The following is a 19,225-nucleotide window of genomic DNA, read 5'->3' as shown; positions in this document are numbered from 1 at the left end:
TCAAGTAAAAGTAGGCAAGAACTTAAGATTAATATATAAATAAACTAATCAACTCTTATCTGGGTTTTACATCATCTAGAAAATGCTTTGTGACTAAAACTAAATAGACACAAATTCTTGAGAGTATTTTAGCTGTTGATAGTGTAGTGGTAAGACTACACACCTTGCAGGAGTCGCAAGTTTGATTCCCACCCAGTATCCAGTAAGGGTCCTGGCTAGACCCCCCCATGCTAAAACCAAGCCCTGGAATGGCACGGCTATGTTTGCAGCCTGTCCGCAGCGCGGACACAAAACATTTCACTGCATTTGTACTCTGATTGCGTATGTGACGAATAAAGCTTGTTTGTTTTTGTTGTTAAGTTCAGTCCTGCCCATAAGTCAATGAAATCTTTTAAATACAAGGTGTAAAAGGGAACATTTTTACATCACAATACAATGCAGGTGTAAAATGGAAGGATAGATCAAAAATGGCAGAAAAGGCTCACCTGTCCTGCTTTGCTGAAACGATGACCAGACAGAATCATATGGAAGGCAAATTTGCGCACCATAGGGTTTCGCATATTAATGAAGCAGTGGGCAGCCTGCTCCAGCAGCAGAGCACTCCGTAAATCAGAGTCCTGCCAGAAAAATAAAACAATAATTAAAAACCTCAATTAAGTTTCAAGCAGAATTCTAATGCAGTCTAATTTAATACAGTCTTCTTAATAACTGCACCCCAAGTTGATTTCAAAATAATAGTTTCCTTACCTCACTGGTCATTTTAATGAGAAGCGTGGCAGCATCTGAGTATTTTCCCTGACTCTTGAGTATTTCAGCACTGAGTAGAGCACAGCGCTCAGCCAGCACCATGTTCCTGTAAAGAGGTGTGGGAAAATATACCATCAGGAGAAGAGATGCTAACAGTTCCAGTTCAGATGCTGGTACCCCTCTGTTTGTACACCATCTCTGTACATTATGTCGCATATTAAACAAAATCCTAAAAAGACCAATTGTCTGTATGATGAACTCGATCACCTACAACATCTCAAAGTTTCTGGCTTGTTGTGTTTTGAGTTTCTGGCTACAAACACCACATCCAGAACACCTTGGATTTGAGAAGGTGAGAGATGTCATTATGGAGGCAGATGAAACAATGTTCTTATATTATGTTACAGCTCTCTGGAAGACACCAGGAACGCTGGTGTGAGCGCGGAGTCAAGGAGGCCATTTATGTGAAAAGACCATCTCTGAATCGAGGAGGGGGCCTAAGGGTGCATCTTTCACCATCTTACAATGCTGTGATTGCAGCCATTCCCCAACTGTCTGTGAATGGTACCCAACGCCACTGATCAATGATCGTTGGTTGCTGGTCATGACAACTTGCATATTAAATGATCATGAAACTGACATCACAGCCCATTGTTCATTCAGTGGTGCTAGTTTCAGTCACTGTGCAAATGTACTGTTTATAACATTGGGGAAACCTGCAGTCAGCTGAGACTGAAGAAGTCACTTGGAGTGATGAAAAATTTCTCCCCAAAAAAATCTCTTCAGTAAATGCACCATCCTTTTGTTTACAAGAAAAACAAGTGAAAAGTGTAATTTTACAAGTTTCTCATTAATGGAGTCTTTAAAAAACACACACACAAAAACAAAACAATAATATCCAGTCTCTACGGAGTATTCACAACCATTTTCTTCTTCCACATTTTGATATGTTATGGCCTCATTCCAAAACTGATTAAATTCATTTTTCATCTCAAAAAGTTTCCACTGATCTGTCAGATATTTCTGCAACTTGACTGGAGAAAATTTACATTACTACACAGTAGTAGCAGTTTTAAAACACAAATTAAAACACTAGAAATAAATAGATGATGTCATTAGTTAGTCATCAGTCATACTTGCAGACATCTCTGTACGTCTGTATTGCGGTGTCCATGTAGTGTGCTGGATAAGGTCTCGAGGCTCCACCCTGCAGAAATGCTGACACTGCAGCCATTTCCTACAAAATCATCAGAATGAATAGATCAAGGATAAAGAGCGATAGTATCAAGGAACAGAACAGAAAATAAAAGTGAGGAAAATAAATATCGTTATTCAGAACCATATCCTAAGGAGCTTGGAAAAATAGCAAGTGGACTTCTTTCTTGAAGACGTTCACCTCTCATCCAAGACACTTCTTCAACTCTACAAACCAAATGGTGCCATCTAATTAAACCCTAGTTGGAGCTGTCACTCATGAGGGTCGTTGACCCACTATTTATCATGTTCCTCATCACATGAGCCAAGGTCTTGATGCATACACATTCATCCAGAAAAGTAAATCCCAAAAAGTTGATTCTGTTCATCTGGACGTAGCATTTTCAGTGGGAGAATGAGAGTGGGAGTCACTCATCCAAGTGACTTCTTTACATGTGTGTGTTCCTCTTGAAGATGATTTGAAAACGAGTGAACACGTCCACTGTAAACGACCATCTTTGAACAGAGGGTATGGCTTACAACACCAACAGTCTGCTATCTACAGTGAGATCCATTCCCAGACACCTCAACCCTTACTCATATCTTGTGTCAGGTGATCTCAACAGGTCACATGACAGCGTGAGTGACGTCGCAAAAAATCTCTGCTGGTAATGAACCACATGCCTTTTTTCACAACTTGACTCATGATGAGGCACATGATCAACAGTGGGTCGACAACGCTCGAGAGACAACACGCACCAGGGTTTAATTCCTGGGACTCTCCACCATTTGGTTTGTATAAGTGAATGAGAGGTGAGATGTCTTCAAGAAACTTAAAGACGTCCACCTGCTTTCTTTCAAAGCTCCTTAGATTATCATGACCTAGATGACTGACAACCTACTGAGACATAAGCGGCATATTCTTTGTGTTACAGTTGAAAATCTTTTACTTCGAGCGCTTTGAGTACTTTGAGAGTAGAAAAGCACTATATAAGGATCAGTCTATTTACCATTTAAATAAGTAATACAACACTACTGTCAGCTCACTGTAGTGAGTGTAATCTTGAAAAAGAAGAATGTACAAATATATCAGATATGTACACCTAATAATCTTAACAGCATGTGAATGTTCTAATTACTTTACAGAGACTAAAAACAGGAGCAGTTTAGACCTCTGTATGGAAAATCCTGTATTTATGTGTACTGTAACACTCTCTATCATTATTGTGTTTTGTTTGCGATACATAGGATATATTAGGTAAAAGTGTCTGAATTTGAGTGACTGAATGCTAGTAGTCACTTTAAAAGACTGATAATGTTACATTTCCAGAGTCTATTACGAGGTTAATTCTCTTGTCTGACGGCTGACTTTAGATAATGCTAAATGTAATGAACTTGTATTACTTTGTACTAGAACTTGTTAGTACTTTGAATTTACTTTTTAATATTGTAATGCTGAGTTCAAAAGCTTCCTCTATTCTAAACTCTGATTTATTCCCTGTTTACTGTGGGTCACATATACAACTCTTTTTGCTCTCTAGGACACTTAACAAAACAGAATATTCCATCACTGTAAAGTTTTAATTGAACTGAGATTTTACAACAAAAGGCATAAGAAGTTGTTCTAATATCCTCATGGTCTGCAGTAGAGATGGCACGATACCACTTTTTTATGTCCGATACCGATATCATAAATTTGGATATCTGCCGATACCGATATGAATCCGATATAGTGTGTTTTTTAATCAATAAAACTGTTTTTTTAATATCTTGCTGCATTTTGTATAAGTTCATACTCAAGTTTAAATAAACAACAACACTAAAGCTATTCTGTTATACCTGCATGTAAAAAATACACTGCACCCAAAATATTCCATAGTTCAGCAATACTGATCAATCTAATAAACTTAAACCTACTCCATCCTCCCTATTCTGGTATTTTAAAGAGTACTTAGCAGAAATATTAAGCAACCTAACTAATAGGGTTGCAAACTCCCAGCAAAGAAAAATAGGGAACCACCCCCCACCCTCCACCTCATGATGCTTAATCGACATAATCAACTTTAATTTGATGCAGTGTGGAAAAAAAATTGCACAGAAATAAATTATTTTTTCTAGAATAATTAAATAGACTCAACATCTTTCTTCAACAGAATTGCAGACTGCACAGATGGTATCTTCCCAAAGGAAAAAGTACTATAGCTTACTAGGGTATATTAGACTTAACAGTTACTATATACAGTAATGGACTTCTATACATTTTACATCAGATTAAAACTTTGGGTGTAAGATTCAGATAATTATTTATTAAAAGCTAGACGTTTTAAATGAGAATTAGAAAGAAAAGTATGTCTTTGTGCCCCCCTTTTCCCTGTTCATGCCCTATCGGCCCCCCTGGCTAAACTTTGCTAGATCCGCCCCTGCACAGTTACCAGCCATCAGCTACGTAGAAAAGGATCCTGGTCTAGAAAGTAATATTAAATAAACTCTAACAACAGCTTATCAAGGTTAAACGTGCTGCTGTTGTTCAGCCTCTGGTTTCCTCTTTCTGGTGCAAAGTGGGCCAAACACGAAGAAGAGAGACAGACTTGCGACAGAAAAGCCGATCAGCTGATCATTAAGCAGTTTCATGATTGTAGTAGCAACAGGAAGGGGAGGGAGAGAGAAGAGGCAGTGGCTCCATATATCGGTTGTTAACGTGGGAGCTTAAGAGAGCTTAACATGGGACTGCTTTACAAACATTCAGAGATGAACTTACACACTTGCTTTACTTCTCTCTGGGATAACTTCCTCGGAGATGAAATGCTGGTTTGGTAGCGAGGCTACAAATACACACAGCCACTCTATCACGTGACGCATACTGCTCCGACGTCCTACGGTTATGAGCCGAGTTACGCCGTGTCGCAAGTTTTGTGAGGTGCTTTTTTGATATTTAATGGATCGGATTACATTTTTTATTTCTCTCCGATCCAGTAATTTACGTCAGTATCGGACCGATACCGATACGTAATAAAAGATCGGTCCATCTCTAGTCTGCAGACAGATCATGGTGTATACCAACATGTGTGCTCTCACCAGTGCCCCAGCAGCATACAGCATGGCCTGGTCTGACAGGAAGTCCTTCTTGGCAGTATGATAACAGCTGTAAGCCAAGTCATAGTGCTGAACCAGGAGGCACAGGTCAGCCATCTTCCTGATCTGCAGTTCTGGGGCTTCTGGGGGATATCTGGTATGACAGAAGGGAAGGGTCAAGGGCACTGCATACAATATACAGGGTGTTGCATGGGCTTCATTTATGGGAATGAAGTGCATTGCAATGGAGCTTACAGAAGGCCAAATGTGCTCTTTGGTTCACTGATGCTCTTCTCTGGAGCTTTTCCTCCACCAAACCACTTCTTTGTTGCAGTGAACAGAGACCGACTCAGGCCCTTCCTGGATACTAGCTGTGGACAGGGAAGCAAATCATGTTTCCAAGTGCTGGGAGAAGTCAGGGAAACAATAGAATTGACTGAAATGGCTAGTGTACTCCCACAAGCCATAAACTCAAATTATGCCATTATGATTAATTTTACAGTTACAGGGCATAAATATGAAAAAAAGGATAAATATTGTTTCAGCATAATGCTCAACAAACTACATTCTCTAAAACAGTTAATATAGTTAGTATAATTTTACATTGCAGAAGCACATTGCAATCACAAACAACAATATGTTGAGGGTCAAGAAATGAGTCGTACCTGATCATTCAGCTGTCTGATGGTTTTCTCTATGTGTGGCAGTAGACCTCTGAAGGTGAATTCTTGGATAAACTGTCTTATGTAATCATGGTCATTCAGGGTCAGACAAGCCCCATGGCTACCTGCAGCACAGGCTGGGCTGTTTGAATCTTTAGCACCTTTCTTTAGGTCCGCATGTACAGCACTGAGGTTGTGCAGGTTTGCCATGCTGCTGTCCAGCTGGAGAGGATCCAAGCTACTGGACATCTCATCTGCTAGGAAATAGTGTAAAATATAAACTCATAACAATAACCTTACATAATATAAAATAGTACCACCATTTATGCACCCAGAAAAGTAACTACTACTGGTGCAATGATTATGTGGAAATTGGTGTTTCAAACAGTATAAAACATACGACATAGTTAACCTCTACAAACAAATTTGGTGCCCTTCTGCTCAACCTTGTTGTTGGTGCCAAATCACAAGATTCAACCACCAAAGATGACAACAATAAGCCTGATGAATACTGGCAGGATGGTCTTTGATAACATTAGACCAAAAATAAATAAAAGGGTTTAGTTCTCATCGAGACTAGCATGACTGGCAAAGAACCTGGTCAGGACCAACACAGTGAATACATGGTGCTAACTAAAAAACATGGAAAGCGGTACAATGGAGCTGCAAAAAGGAAGACGCATTTATAAAATGCACAATGAGTGCAATATAGCCAAGCAAGTTGAATGAAAAAATGGTGACCTTTAGATTATTTGTAACTGAAGAGCAGAGAAGCAAAAATCTCCCTAAGTCGGTTTACAAAAGAAGCATTAAATTAACTCACCTTTCTCAGCTGAGTAATTACCGTCTACTTCAGGTCTGCTAATAATGGTCTCTACAGCAGCACTGTTCACAGTTGGAGCTGGATCATCAAACACATCCTGCAAAAACAGGTTCACTATGTAAACCAAAGTAAAATCTTTGGAAAAAGAGAACAAAACTGAACAATCGGGCAACTGCAACAGTTCAAAGTACTAGTAATGATTGGGCTGACCACAATTCAGTCACAACTACCCCTCAAAGTGAACTGAGAAACACACACATAAAACTTGTGCTTTTACTGGATTCCTTTGGTTTGTAGTCTACCCAACAAACTTTCCCCTGCCATCAACAAACTTTTCATACTGCAGAATCGTGTCCACTGGCACTACTTGTTGCAGGAATATATAAAACAGCCAGTGCATGTGGAGGAGTTTGCAATGTTTACCTGGTTATGGAGATTATTCTTGTGCAAGTATTGACTCCAGGGATCTGGAATTTGTTCATCTACATTAGCTGAGAAGGTACGGGAGTTCATTTTCAACAGATAGCAGCCCTGAGACCCATACCTCTGTTTCATATCCTCATAAACCAAATCTGCCCTGGAGATAAAGGGAGAATACTACTTGAGAACAAAACAGCTTACACTTACTAGAGCATAATGAATTCAACAGTTATTTAAAGTTATTACATATAGTTGACTTATTTTTAAACATTTGACATTGTTAGTTCTGGAGTAGTTTCACTATGAAAGATTATCAAAATGTGGTGGATGAATTTTAAAGGAACTGTGTGTTTCTTTTAGTACCTTTGTTCATCCCCTTCACACATGTCATGTAGCAAGACATAGTACTTGAGTGTGTTAGGAATAAACCACTTGGGATTAGTGTATTCTCCACTGTGCTGAATTCTGTGCTGCTCCTGAGAAAGCTTGAGGAACTGCTCCACAGGGACTGCCTCAGTGGATGATACCACTAGCAGGCCTGCCAGAACCATGTGAAGGATACAACAATAAATAGACTACATGTAAGGATACTACTATTAATACTACGATAACAGAATGCATAAGCATACAAAGGAGAAAAAAAACTTGTCTTAAAATTTTTAAAGATTCTAAATTCCATTTTGTCAGCTCTTCTGTTAAAAAAAAAGAGCTGACGACAGAATATTGACCACTGGTCAGATCTGTGTGCTGTTAAAAGGATACAAGCAAGGTAATGATTGAGGAACTCGTGGTCAGAGGCAGGCATTGACTGCAGGAAGTTCTCCCTGTAGGCTTCAAACCAGGGTGTGGTTACTAGAAATAGAAAAAAGGCAAAATAGAAAAAAGACTTAAAAAAAAAAAAAGCCAGAAAAATTAGGTAGTTTCTAATACTACATGTAGATTAAAAGATAACCACTTTTGAATGTTTTTGTTTAAAAATATGGATGATAAACTAAAGATAAAATGTCTTGTCAACACAGCAGCTTCAATGAGCCTTGGCCTTAAGAATCGCTGGAACAATTTATGCCTTCATCTGGTGTTTTGATGATGCACACAGAGAGCACCGGATTAACAGTGGATTAATCACACAACTCCAATGGGAAACATGCCATTCCTTTACCACATGTACCAGTAAAACCATCATGTGAGGTGATATTTCAGTCATGAGTACTAGATGACCTTCACAGCTCACATACTTTAAAAGATCATTTACACAGGGCTCAAATGTAAATAACAATAATTATACTTACTCGGAAACGGTTACAAATTCACTCAAATTAGGCCATCAAATATGCATTTGACCAAAATATCCTTAATTCACTCACTGTTTGCTCTAGAAAAAAAGTCTACACTTCCTCATCTGAAAATGTAACTAACCACAAATTCTACTTTTACACTTATGTGATGAGTGTGATTAAGTAGTACATGTAAGTTTTTTGCTGTATTGTTTTTTCATCTGGCATAATGTCTAAAATAACTAGTCATTGATACAGTTTTATAATCCTGGCATTCTTAATGTATGTATAAAATAACTGGCTGCATCCAGTGGTACCCCTCAGGCTCCTAGCAGACACACCTATATTATTTCAAAAATCCTCTGTGACTTCTTTCTCAAATGGCCCTGAGGTCAAGGTAACTGAGATTAAAACTCATCTGAGATTTTTTTGTACCCATGTTATCAGTTTTCATTCTCGAGTTTAATCTACCCTGGACAAACGGTATGAGCCGGTGCTCCGCAACTCTTTTACTTCAGCTATCTCCCATTTCTTGTGAACAATTGTGAATGCTTGGGAGAAAAAAATCAGTAGACACATGAACACACATTTGTTGCCAAAGAAAATAATAATCTTTGTAAATAATTTAGAGCAACTCTCACTAGTAAAAAACAAGAAGATTTTATACTTTAAATTTTGTTTAACTTAATCAGTTTTTTGTCAACTAAAACTAGACTAAAACTACACAAATGTAGATGCCTAAATTACAACTAAAACTAAATTACATTTTAGTTAAAAGACTATGACTAAAACTAAGTAAAAATGTTCTGTCAAAATTAACACTGCAGGGAACTGGAAGGTAAGGACCAAAACAGGTGTGACACATCTTATAGATCTATAGCGATCCACACATGGGCTAGCAGATAGTGATACCTGAGCTGTACTTGGAGGTTTTGATTTCCAACAGTGTTTCTCTCCAGACACTGTACCAGGGGGTGCTAGCTTTAACACAGTCATCTAGTAGGTTGAAGCACAGAGTAAGCATAGAGTACAGTTACGCTTTGATGTACTTTTTTCATTACTGAGCTGTAAAGTCGACATATAAACGACACCTAAGAGAAGTGAGCTCTGAGACACATCTACAGTTATTTCTAATCATAAAAGCCAACTACCATAACCTGAACAGTTACACACACAACACTGCATCTAAGCTCATAAGCAATATCAAAAATTGAAAAATTTGAAATTGATTACTTATTGTCCTTAACTGACTATCCAGCCAATTATAGTTGATTACAATAATAATGATTAAATATATTTTTGTATTGTTAACATTTTATCAGCACCTTCCAATCAAGTACTAGTCCTTACCACTGAAATTGAGCTCATAATCTCCTGCCATAACCACATTAGTCACAGCACTTTCTTGGGGCTGGCAGGATAACACCACATCACTGAGTAGCTGACGCTGAGCAGGGCTCGGAGATGTAGATGTTGTTGTTGGACTTGTCATTAAATTGTTGACACAGATACGCAGGTTTTTCACAACCTGCAGTTGATTGTTGGGATCTCGGATGTGACCTAAAGGAAAAAAAGAGTAATTCACAGCATGGCAATCAAACAGTACCAGAAAATATACATAAAAATGTCACTGATGGAGAAGTGTCCCCTTTATAAGAAATATGCATAAATGGAATGCAGCGCAAAATCTCTCAACCGTAGCAAACAGGTAAAAAGCAATAGCACTAAATAAATACCGAATTGAAGTCAATAGCTCGTCTGCTGCTTAACTGACAAGATCGATATCCCACAAGATTACCTGAACTGATGCTATAATTTAGATTAAAAAGTGTTGCTTTATATTTTTGTGTGACATGTATTAATTTGGAAGCACTAATTTCAGAGTAGTGCAATGTGAAAATTTATCAAAAGTTATTACTACAGCAATGATTACTAAGGTATATCAAAGACAGCCTTATACGTTTCCATGAATCTCTCTTCCACTGTTTTGCTGCAGAAAACTTCCCCTGGTAATTGCCTGTCTCCTGGAATCTCCTCCTGCCCTTGAGACTGTGCTAAAAGACACAGCAAACCTGGTAATGGCACGTAACTGATTGTTGACTGTGAAAAACTCAATGAGGCATATCTTTAATATTTACTCAGCTATACAATTTAAACTGCTATCGTACAGTTTTACGTATTTTACGTTACCCAAGTGTGAAAATCAAACAAAATGTATATATCCTATAGATTTCGTTTATACATTAGTAAGAATGTTAATGTAAGTCAAAAAACTCATAATATGTAGCTTACACACATTTAGCTGCATCTTCGCTTGGCTTTACTTGTACTGAACATGACAACTAACACAACTGCTGCGTGCTCCAAGTAGTCTGTTAGCTTGTTTACTATGTGCTGGGTCTAATAAGCCACCACCAACAGAACTGTTCAGTTGCTGACTGAAACGCTATCCTAGAAGACCAAATGCTAATTTGTCCAGCTCGGGTCACTTTGCACTCGCATGTCAACAAGCAGGGCGGCATAGCTGCTTAATCACGAGCCAAACTGCTAAGCGTCTGCTAGCGAGGAGCTAACGACAGTCATAGCCCCGCGAGCAGCACAACATCTTTCCTCATTATTTTCCTAAGCACCTTTTCCTCATTTTTACCAGCTACGAAGCTGAAAACAGGACGGAGGGTGTGTTTTGAATAGCTGTTCATACCTTCAGACGTAAGTCTGCAGAAAGGCCTCAGCAGCTCCGCAAAATTTAGGTTGTTTTTGCGAGTCACTCTCTCAGCTTCTTCACTGCACAAGACGGCCACCATCGGGACAAACGAGTCCTGAACGAACTCCTGTACAGACTGGACACACTGGGCCATGTCGAAGCAGAGTCAAAACTATTTAACACAATGAACGGAGTCAAGTGTACTATCAAGAAAGCCGGGCTATAGCATTACTTTAGACAACTCCTATGTCAGAAGACCGCAGCCATGTTGAATACGCCAGCCTTCTTCCTGTGAAGGGCCGACAGTCAGGTGATGCTGGAATACGTCACTTCCTTTTCCGTTCCATTTGTTCGGTAGCGATCTAGACCCTGCTCTAGAACTTCCAGAGCCTGAAGTTCTGGCCGGGTAGCCAGACTTGATGCAGAAAAACGTTGAACACTGTCCAATTTCCCGAGTTTTATCTATGATTTATGTACCATCATGCGGTTAGCAAATCATCGATATACTTATTAAACCATTACAACCCTGCAGAACAAAAACATTAATTTATTAACACATCACATAGTTTTCTTCCAATGCGCGACTACTGTCTATTTGCAGTTTCTCAAGACTTATTTGTGTCATGACAGTCTTCCATATAATATTCCAGTCTGCCTTAGCGGGGTCGTCACAAACCACAAAAATAAAGTTTCAACTGTATATTACACTTTAATTCAGTATCACCAGCACTGTGGTAACTTTCTGTACAATCCATACATCACAACTTGGCATAAAAAAAAACCTCTGCCAGTAAAAAATATAGCCTTAACATCCAGGTCCAAAGAAAGGTGACATTCTGCCCTGCACAATACAGACATTACTTAATGTTTCCCAGGTATAAAGGCTGCAATTGAGAGAAGGCACATATTGTACAGGGGGATTATTTGATGTTCCGTAATATGCGACGAGCATGACCGGTTTTCATGGCAGCCAGAGCGGCCTCCAGTGTGGAGATGAGGTGCAGAAGGGTACTGGGATCTGTCTGAAGAATCCTGGAGTTGAAGTCACTGTGGCCGTCACTTCTGGTTAGGTGGACACGCATTGTAAGCATAGGAATGAACTGCTGGCGGGCTGAACGTCTGGCCAACTGACAGAAAAAGCAGAAAAAAAACACGGTAAGATAATAGCAAGAGCCAGACAAAGAAAGGGAAAATAGTTGAAAACTGAATATTAGTAATACTGTTTACTGACAGAAATATAAACCAGTCTATGTAGCTCAGATTACAGTGCAAATCTCTGTTCTGCATTACACACCTGTAAGCTTAAAGTGTCACCTAATAATGATCACCTGATATAAAACCATACATCACAAGGTCAGATGATGGAAAGCAATTCAGCAGGGTTATCTCAATAATTTACAGTTTACAATAATCTGCTGAACACAGCTTCTGTCAGTTTAGCTTGAAACTAATTTAACTAAATAAAATATACACAAATAAAATTCTTTATATAAAAAATATTTCCCAGTTTTTAAAAACTAACATATGCATTTTTATAACTTTTAGTGCGCGCGCATGCACACACACACAACCAGACTGGACAATGTTAGTGTGAGGAACAGGGGAAACAGTATACCCTGTATACCCTTCAATATAATTTTATCCTTCAAGGTAAGTCAAGTGTCTTGATCCATGAGCTCAGGAAACATTTAACATCCAATACATTAATATCGCGCATACAAATAAAAAAGACTGCAGAGTTGAGTGTGATATGCAACAATTGCACATAAGTACTATCCTGTATTTCCCACTTTATGTATCCACAATGGTCAAACAATAAAATGATCTAGAAACAATACACCTGGACATCAAGTCTCCATTCCAGGTTGTGGTAGGCAGGCACACTGGACGGCAGATGACTCAGGATGCTGCGAATCTGACTGTGGTGCTGCAAGTAGAGCTGTACCAAAAGATAACCAATTCAACATCCTGACAGACACACTGCTTAGATAAACAATGTACTGCTTAAACAAAACTTCAACAAACAAAACTAAAACTTAGACTATACAGTATTTAAATCAAGTACACATTGTTTAAATAAAGTCAGTTAAATAAAACTGTTTAAAAACCACCTGTAACAGCATCTGGTTAAGCTCTTCGCTAAAGCCCAAAACCAACACGGAATCAAGGAAATCCACTTCAGATATCTACAGAGAGAGGGAGAGAGAGAGCGAGAGAGCTGTGACTCTTGGGAGAGCTCACATTTGTTTGCAGTTTTTGTCTTAGCTGGTGAAATATTTGTCATGTTTAAGTATTTCATGATGATGCAGGGCAGAAACCAAGAAAATGCCACACTAAATATGGGACATGGACGTCATGGGGAAAAAAAAGAGCATATAATCACAGCGTTCAGGGCAAAACTGCACATTCATCTATGTTCACTGATCCAATGTGTGAGCAGTAAGTATTCCTCACCATGTGTTTGGAGCTCTCTGTCATCAGGAACATCAGGCCTTCCACTCCATGCTGTACCATTTCTACAGGAACACAGAGTTTCCCTGCAACCATAACGGCATGAATCATAAACTTACTTAAAAGAGGTAGTGCACAAGTAATTATTTTATGTATCAACGCTGTAACAAAGTCCAGTTCTCTTTAGCAGTCACAGTAATGAAATTCAACTCTTATTACCTTATAATAAACTGGTTAGACAACACGTAAACTACAACTGTATTATCCCAGCACCAGAGCAGACTTGTACCATTTTAAAGACTCTATGATCTGTCCTTCAATTTCCTAATGAAGGGACCTATATTCGAAACCAGCAATGTTTCCCTATTCATGTAACCAAGAATAGGGAAACTCATCACTCAAACTCATTACATTAGATTTTAATCCTTAAATGGACTAAAAGGCAGACTAAATATTTGAAACAATATTAGCATCATTGTTGTACTAACTTAAAAAGGTATACGAAATAATGTAACAATTTAATATGAATTTCAGAAAAGGCAGTGTGAGATACACTAATGAGCCACAGAAGTCACATATGCTTGAAAAGAAGCACTAAAAGATGAAGAGTCTTACTAGCTGCTCCCTCATAGACCTTTGGACTAGCTCCTCTTCTTAGAAACTCCAGCGCAATGCGTCCAAACTCTCCCACCACTGAGGAAGTTAAAAAACATAAATGCATCATTATCACGAATGATATATAGATAACTCAGAACCAACTGTGTGTGATAAACAGTACAACGTTTGCTTTGTGATTTACTGAAGTAAAAGTGTTAGACTGAATCAAATGGAGATACTCCACGTAGACAGAATTTGTATTTAATTACAGAACTTAAATGTTCTTAGTTCCATTCGACCACTGAGGATTACTCTGTTAAGATTCCATGCATCCATTCTCTGCCACTTATCCAACTCAGGGTCACGAGGGAGCAAGAGACAGGTCACACACATCACAAGACTAACACAGAGCAACAGACAACCAGTCTGTCATAGGGAAACTTTGGACTTGGCTGGTGTACCTGGAGAGTACCCATGCAGACAGAGATACTAGAGTGAATCGCCATGGTAACTTATTCTGTGAACGTAACCTGCTTCAGAGCAGGTTTAGTTCGCCAAATAGAGATCAACAAATATGAAATCACTGCCTACTGACCAATCAGGAAATAGCGTCACCATTCTTGGAATATCCCTCAGACCCCTGTGTGCAGACAGTAGAAGGTCTAAAGTGTTTTTTTACACTGTGTAATGTCTTTGTGTGTCCCTGATGAACAAACGTTGAAAAAATTATATCATTTCTTTTTGTTGCTCAATTTTTTTTTCTGTTTGCTTTCTGGCAGCAAACCACTTTACAACAAATTTATAACATTTTATTAAATTGATGTAAGCACATAGACAAGTGCAATACAGCTGCTCTCCTGGGGGGAATACATGTTATAATTGCAAGTTGTTGTACCTTACTAAAACCACTAAAGCACAATCTGTGCTTTGCATTGTCACAGGAGTGTTTGTATATTATTTTGTATATCAGTTTACCTGCACACATCCCGTTCAGCAGTCAGCTGTCAACAGCTGCTGCTAATTCAGGAAACCCGCAATAATGTCATTGTAATATTCAGCACAAAATAACAAATGTAGCTCGTTTCCCCAGCACAGACCTGCTGGAGCTTTGTTTACCCTCACAGTGACTGACCTGGGATAAATGGCAAATGGGATTTAAAAGGAGGGAGCGATGGACACTGAGATAACTTCATTTGACTTTATAAGCAAACCTGTTGCTTTGATGAGGATTTGGACAATTTGCATTTCAAAGAAATAGATTTAATGACACACATCAATTGAACAGGTAGCTGTGCACCTTAGTAATATAGTTCTCTTGCTCAAAAGACTGAATATCATCCTCTCAAGATGCGAACACATTCAGGAAACCCACCCAGGTTAATTGGTCACAGACAGTCCATGATTATTGTGAAAAGCAAATCATCTTTAAACAATTAATCCCAGGTGGTAAGTGTAATATTTTATTATACGTTTATTCAATAAATGAGTTTATGGCATTGAGATTATTATTATTGAGATTATTTCAGTCCGGTTCCTTAAATTTATGGCTTCTGACTGATCTGCTGCTCAGTGTTTACCATGTGCACCAGCTGGAAATGGAAACCTTTTTTTGCCGAGGTCTTTAATGTTGTTAAACTGCATGATGAGACACGGGCAGACAGAGACGACCATTCGGTGAACACTACGAATCTGCCGATGCCAGTGAACCTGAACCAGGTGGAACTCATAGGGATCATTTTCTGTGGTAGAAGAGTCACATGACCACCCTGATGCTGCCAACAACACGCCTTTCATATAAACGCGCAGGGAAAATCCTGGGTTAACTCAGCGAGCTGGTAACCAACTTCGTGTGACCATTTATCCCGATCGTCAATGTCAGATTAAGTGTATCTAGATAACAGAAGGATATCCTGGTTATGCAGAACGAGCTTAGTAGTATAGAGCCCTGATCCTCTGCACTTCCTATCCTCCCTCACGCTAGTTACTAACCTGCAGCGTCAACCTGCGGCAGGAACGAGAGATGTTCTTTATGTTCCTCAGACAAAACCAGCAGCATACTGACCAAAGGTTTCCACTTCAAACCCCCGACAAATAACAGACATATGTATCCGGAAAACGATCAGTTTTATTCTTCTTTGGTGTCTTTTTCTTCTTTTTGTATTATTTATTGGCGGTTGTCAAACAGCAAAATGGCGCATTACCGCCACCAACTGGTGTGGAGTGTGGACAGAAAAAAAAAAAAGACGAGCAGGGATATACGGCCTTACTGGAAAACGCATGCACCCTATCTTAACTCTACCTAGAAGAACTGCTTCTTAAAATTCCAGCATTACAGACGCAGTGTCAACTCTTCCCCTCTTGACTGTTCTCAACAGTCTTAATCCTCCTGACCTCACTGCCAGAAATACTTTGTCTGATTTTTTTCTAGATCTACTGGGATACCTGTGATTAGTCCCTGCACCAGTTTAAATTCGAGCAATATTTTCCTTTCTCTCTCGTACACTTTTTGCAGAAAATCTCAGCATTTAATACTTTATTTTTCTGCTCTTCCGTTTTAACGGCTATCAGCAGGCTTCCATGTCTTAGTACTTTAGCTACATCTCCAAGCTTTTTTTTTTTCAGCTGTCTTGACAAAACTATCGGGCTTAATCGCAACACCTAATCCTCCAGCCTAATTTTCAGTATTATTTTAAACTCTTCTCATTGCCATACTTATGCTGTGAGCTGTCCCATACAAGGCTGCTTCATCATATGATTCCAAAATATGATTCCTAAAATTATGAGAAGCACACATCAAACTTTTGTTACTTTTACATTTATTTGTAGAATCCCAGCACTAATGTAACAGAACAGTGCCGGCAAGTGTGACACCGTTCACATAATTATTAAATGTTTATCTTTAAAGGAATTTTTGAAATGAAAAATAAATGGCATTCTTCCATGTTAATGAGCTCATGTGTGGATTCTGATTGCGTGGTTTTTACATTCTCACTTACAATGCATTATTTACCTTGTGGTTATGTTTTATCCTGTAAAGTCAAATAATATATTTTGTCAATTAAATTAACTGATCATAACCTTTAATTTCATAGATGCAAGCCACATGTAATCATTTCTTTCATTTACCCCAGAAGAACTAGTAAAGGTAAAGGATTAGGTTATAGATTTCAGGCCTGTTCGAATGGATTAAGAGTTTGATTAACATACTCAAAACCACAATAGAAAAATTTTACAAGAAACATTCTCTCATAGCCATTTAAGCTGTATGTTACAAGAATGACTCAACTTTTAAAACAGACTTATTGCTCATGCAGCCTTGTGACATACATTAGTGACTCACTGTTAAAGATCATGAACAATGGCTATTGTGGTGTCACAAATTCCTTAAGGGTCATCTATGGTATGGAGATAAAACAAGTGCTAATGGTTCAAAAAATCCAACCATACAAATAAAAGAGCATAATTTCTGTCAGTAAAAAAGAAATTCTTTCAGGCGTTAGATTGAAACTACACCTGAGGATGACAATTTGGTATGACAAAAAGATGACTGAATTATCACAGGCCTTGACCACTGCACTGAACTGTGTAGTGTCTACGTTTGTATTATAACAATGTTCAGTTATAGCCCAGAACTAATAAGAAAATAAAATCTGGATGAATCAGTCTTAATCCTTACTTAGAAATGTATTTGCTAAACTTTCACACGACACGTGTTGCATTAGAGAAAGCTTAAAAGAGCAGTTTCATTATATTTTATAGATCATTATAGATTAGTAATCATTCTTCTTGTTGCACCTGAAGGTTTCTGTCATGCAGTTGGAGAGCTTGGATCTGGTGAAGACGGCTTTGGATATGGTAAACAATGTACCTGTTCATTTTGTTTTGTAACGGCACAACTCATGATGATGATGATGATGATGATGCGCTTTTATTTGTCACTGCAGTTGCCTGCAGTGAAATTGGAGCCATTCCAACCAAAAATACATTACAAAACCATCACAATGGGGGAGACAGGTCAGAATAGGTAGCGATGGAAAAAAACAATGAAAAAATACACAACATGCAAGAGGAGAAAAAAGACTGTACTCAGACTGTGCTCCAACCAGGAGATCAGTTTGAGGACACAAAAAAAACCATCTCAGCACATAAAGCGGATAAATATTCACAATCATGCCATCAAGGACACATGACAAGCAATCGGGGTGGGTGAGGGGAGTGAGTGGGCCAAGGGCAGACGGCAACATCCGGTCCTGCCTCCAGAGTCCAGCGCGAGACACGCAGATTTTCCCTCTGACCCTGGCAGGAGATAAGCAGTTGAAGGCGTGTGGAGTTGGGTAGGGAGTGCGTGTGTGTCTGTTGTCAGTGTACATGGTTGCATGTGTGTGCGTATGTCCTGTATCAGACTGGGAGTCTGCAGGTGGCCTTGAAGGAGGAACAAAGAGTTCTCACAACTGTATCATGTAAAAGTGGGAATGATAAAAGAAACTGAAATATTTGCAGCTAAAACTGGACACATATGCATAACTTCTCTCTAATTTAATTTTTTTTATTATATTTTGTATAAGTTCAAAATACAAATTCTTAATATCTCTTTTCGGTTCTGCTGTAGTATGTCTATTTATTATTTACTGCTTCCATGAAAACATCACATTCTTAGCTGCTGACAAACTGTAGAAAATGTGCTTAAAGATCAAAGTAAATACATACATAATAAATATCTGACCATAAATTTTCATTAAAGTTTCTCTCCTTCGCTGTTCTAAGAGTAACCACACCCAGACAGTAAATGCTTTTTATTATGTGTCCTAAACAGGACACTAAGGCGTTTGGTCAAAACAGTCTAGGGAGGCCTTGAGTCTGATTTTGGCTCACATTTCTTCTGGAGCTTTCTGGCCATCTCCAGTTTGGAGAAGACCCTCCTCCAGTGTAGTGTTAAAAGGAGGGTATAGTGCTGTTCCCGCTTTTGTTCCCCAGTGGCCCTAACCCTCTTGCATATGAAACTCACTACTGTTGATTACTGGAACTGTTTTCACTAACATGAATCCAATTTGACATTGTGTGTTGACAATTTTACAAAAAACAAAAGAGAGACTCTTTATTTCTTTGTGATTTATGCTACATAGAACAAACAACTATCAAGACCAAGGCTGTAACCAAGACCGACGCCCTCTCACAATTTAAGATCTGTTATGAGCAGAGCCCCAACTAGAAGATACAAGAAGATACCCACAAAACAATCTACCAAACTTCGAATGGAGCTACAGGTGTATGGAGAAGGACT

At 38.7% G+C, this 19,225-nt stretch overlaps 2 protein-coding genes across 4 annotated transcripts in view; both read right to left on the bottom strand.

The window, feature by feature from the left end:
* The window catches only part of trappc8 (trafficking protein particle complex subunit 8), a 30,676-nt gene extending 19,460 nt beyond the window's left edge, over positions 1-11,216 (bottom strand). Inside the window, exons 1-13 of one of the 3 annotated variants that reach the window (XM_005475688.3) lie at positions 10,894-11,216; positions 9,543-9,752; positions 9,105-9,188; positions 7,681-7,770; positions 7,282-7,456; positions 6,922-7,075; positions 6,499-6,595; positions 5,679-5,932; positions 5,269-5,384; positions 5,017-5,167; positions 1,884-1,984; positions 748-853; positions 486-617 (exon numbers count right to left, since the gene is read on the bottom strand). In XM_005475688.3, the coding sequence (XP_005475745.1) occupies positions 486-617; positions 748-853; positions 1,884-1,984; positions 5,017-5,167; positions 5,269-5,384; positions 5,679-5,932; positions 6,499-6,595; positions 6,922-7,075; positions 7,282-7,456; positions 7,681-7,770; positions 9,105-9,188; positions 9,543-9,752; positions 10,894-11,050 (1,827 nt within the window). In that variant the 5' untranslated portion in view covers positions 11,051-11,216. The remainder of the gene's footprint in view (positions 1-485; positions 618-747; positions 854-1,883; positions 1,985-5,016; positions 5,168-5,268; positions 5,385-5,678; positions 5,933-6,498; positions 6,596-6,921; positions 7,076-7,281; positions 7,457-7,680; positions 7,771-9,104; positions 9,189-9,542; positions 9,753-10,893) is intronic. The other 2 variants (XM_005475689.3, XM_013273506.3) reach the window with 2 other exon arrangements.
* A 369-nt stretch (positions 11,217-11,585) lies between these two features.
* Positions 11,586-16,111, bottom strand: commd2 (COMM domain containing 2). Its single transcript, XM_003448758.5, has 6 exons — positions 15,934-16,111; positions 13,963-14,040; positions 13,351-13,433; positions 13,008-13,082; positions 12,737-12,835; positions 11,586-12,023 (listed from the first exon to the last, which is right to left on the bottom strand). The coding sequence occupies exons 1-6, from the start codon at positions 15,998-16,000 to the stop codon at positions 11,817-11,819; spliced, it is 609 nt and encodes a 202-aa protein (XP_003448806.1). The 5' UTR covers positions 16,001-16,111; the 3' UTR covers positions 11,586-11,816.
* Positions 16,112-19,225: the final 3,114 nt, after the last annotated feature.

Source organism: Oreochromis niloticus, linkage group LG17 (assembly GCF_001858045.2).
Source record: "Oreochromis niloticus isolate F11D_XX linkage group LG17, O_niloticus_UMD_NMBU, whole genome shotgun sequence".
Taxonomy (NCBI): Eukaryota; Metazoa; Chordata; class Actinopteri; order Cichliformes; family Cichlidae; genus Oreochromis; species Oreochromis niloticus.
The sequence above is the reverse complement of the archived record's forward strand: the minus strand, read 5'-3'. Positions and strand labels throughout refer to the sequence as shown.

What these genes read in the sequence shown, in the direction of transcription:
- commd2 (XM_003448758.5), bottom strand. Translation starts at nt 16,000, where the DNA reads ATGCTGCTGGTTTTGTCTGAGGAACATAAAGAACATCTCTCGTTCCTG. An exon ending in GCCGCAGGTTGACGCTGCAG is followed by an intron (nt 14,041 to 15,933) that starts GTTAGTAACTAG and finishes TAACTTCCTCAG; the next exon opens with TGGTGGGAGAGTTTGGACGC. An exon ending in GGTCTATGAGGGAGCAGCTA is followed by an intron (nt 13,434 to 13,962) that starts GTAAGACTCTTC and finishes TTATGGTTGCAG; the next exon opens with GGAAACTCTGTGTTCCTGTA.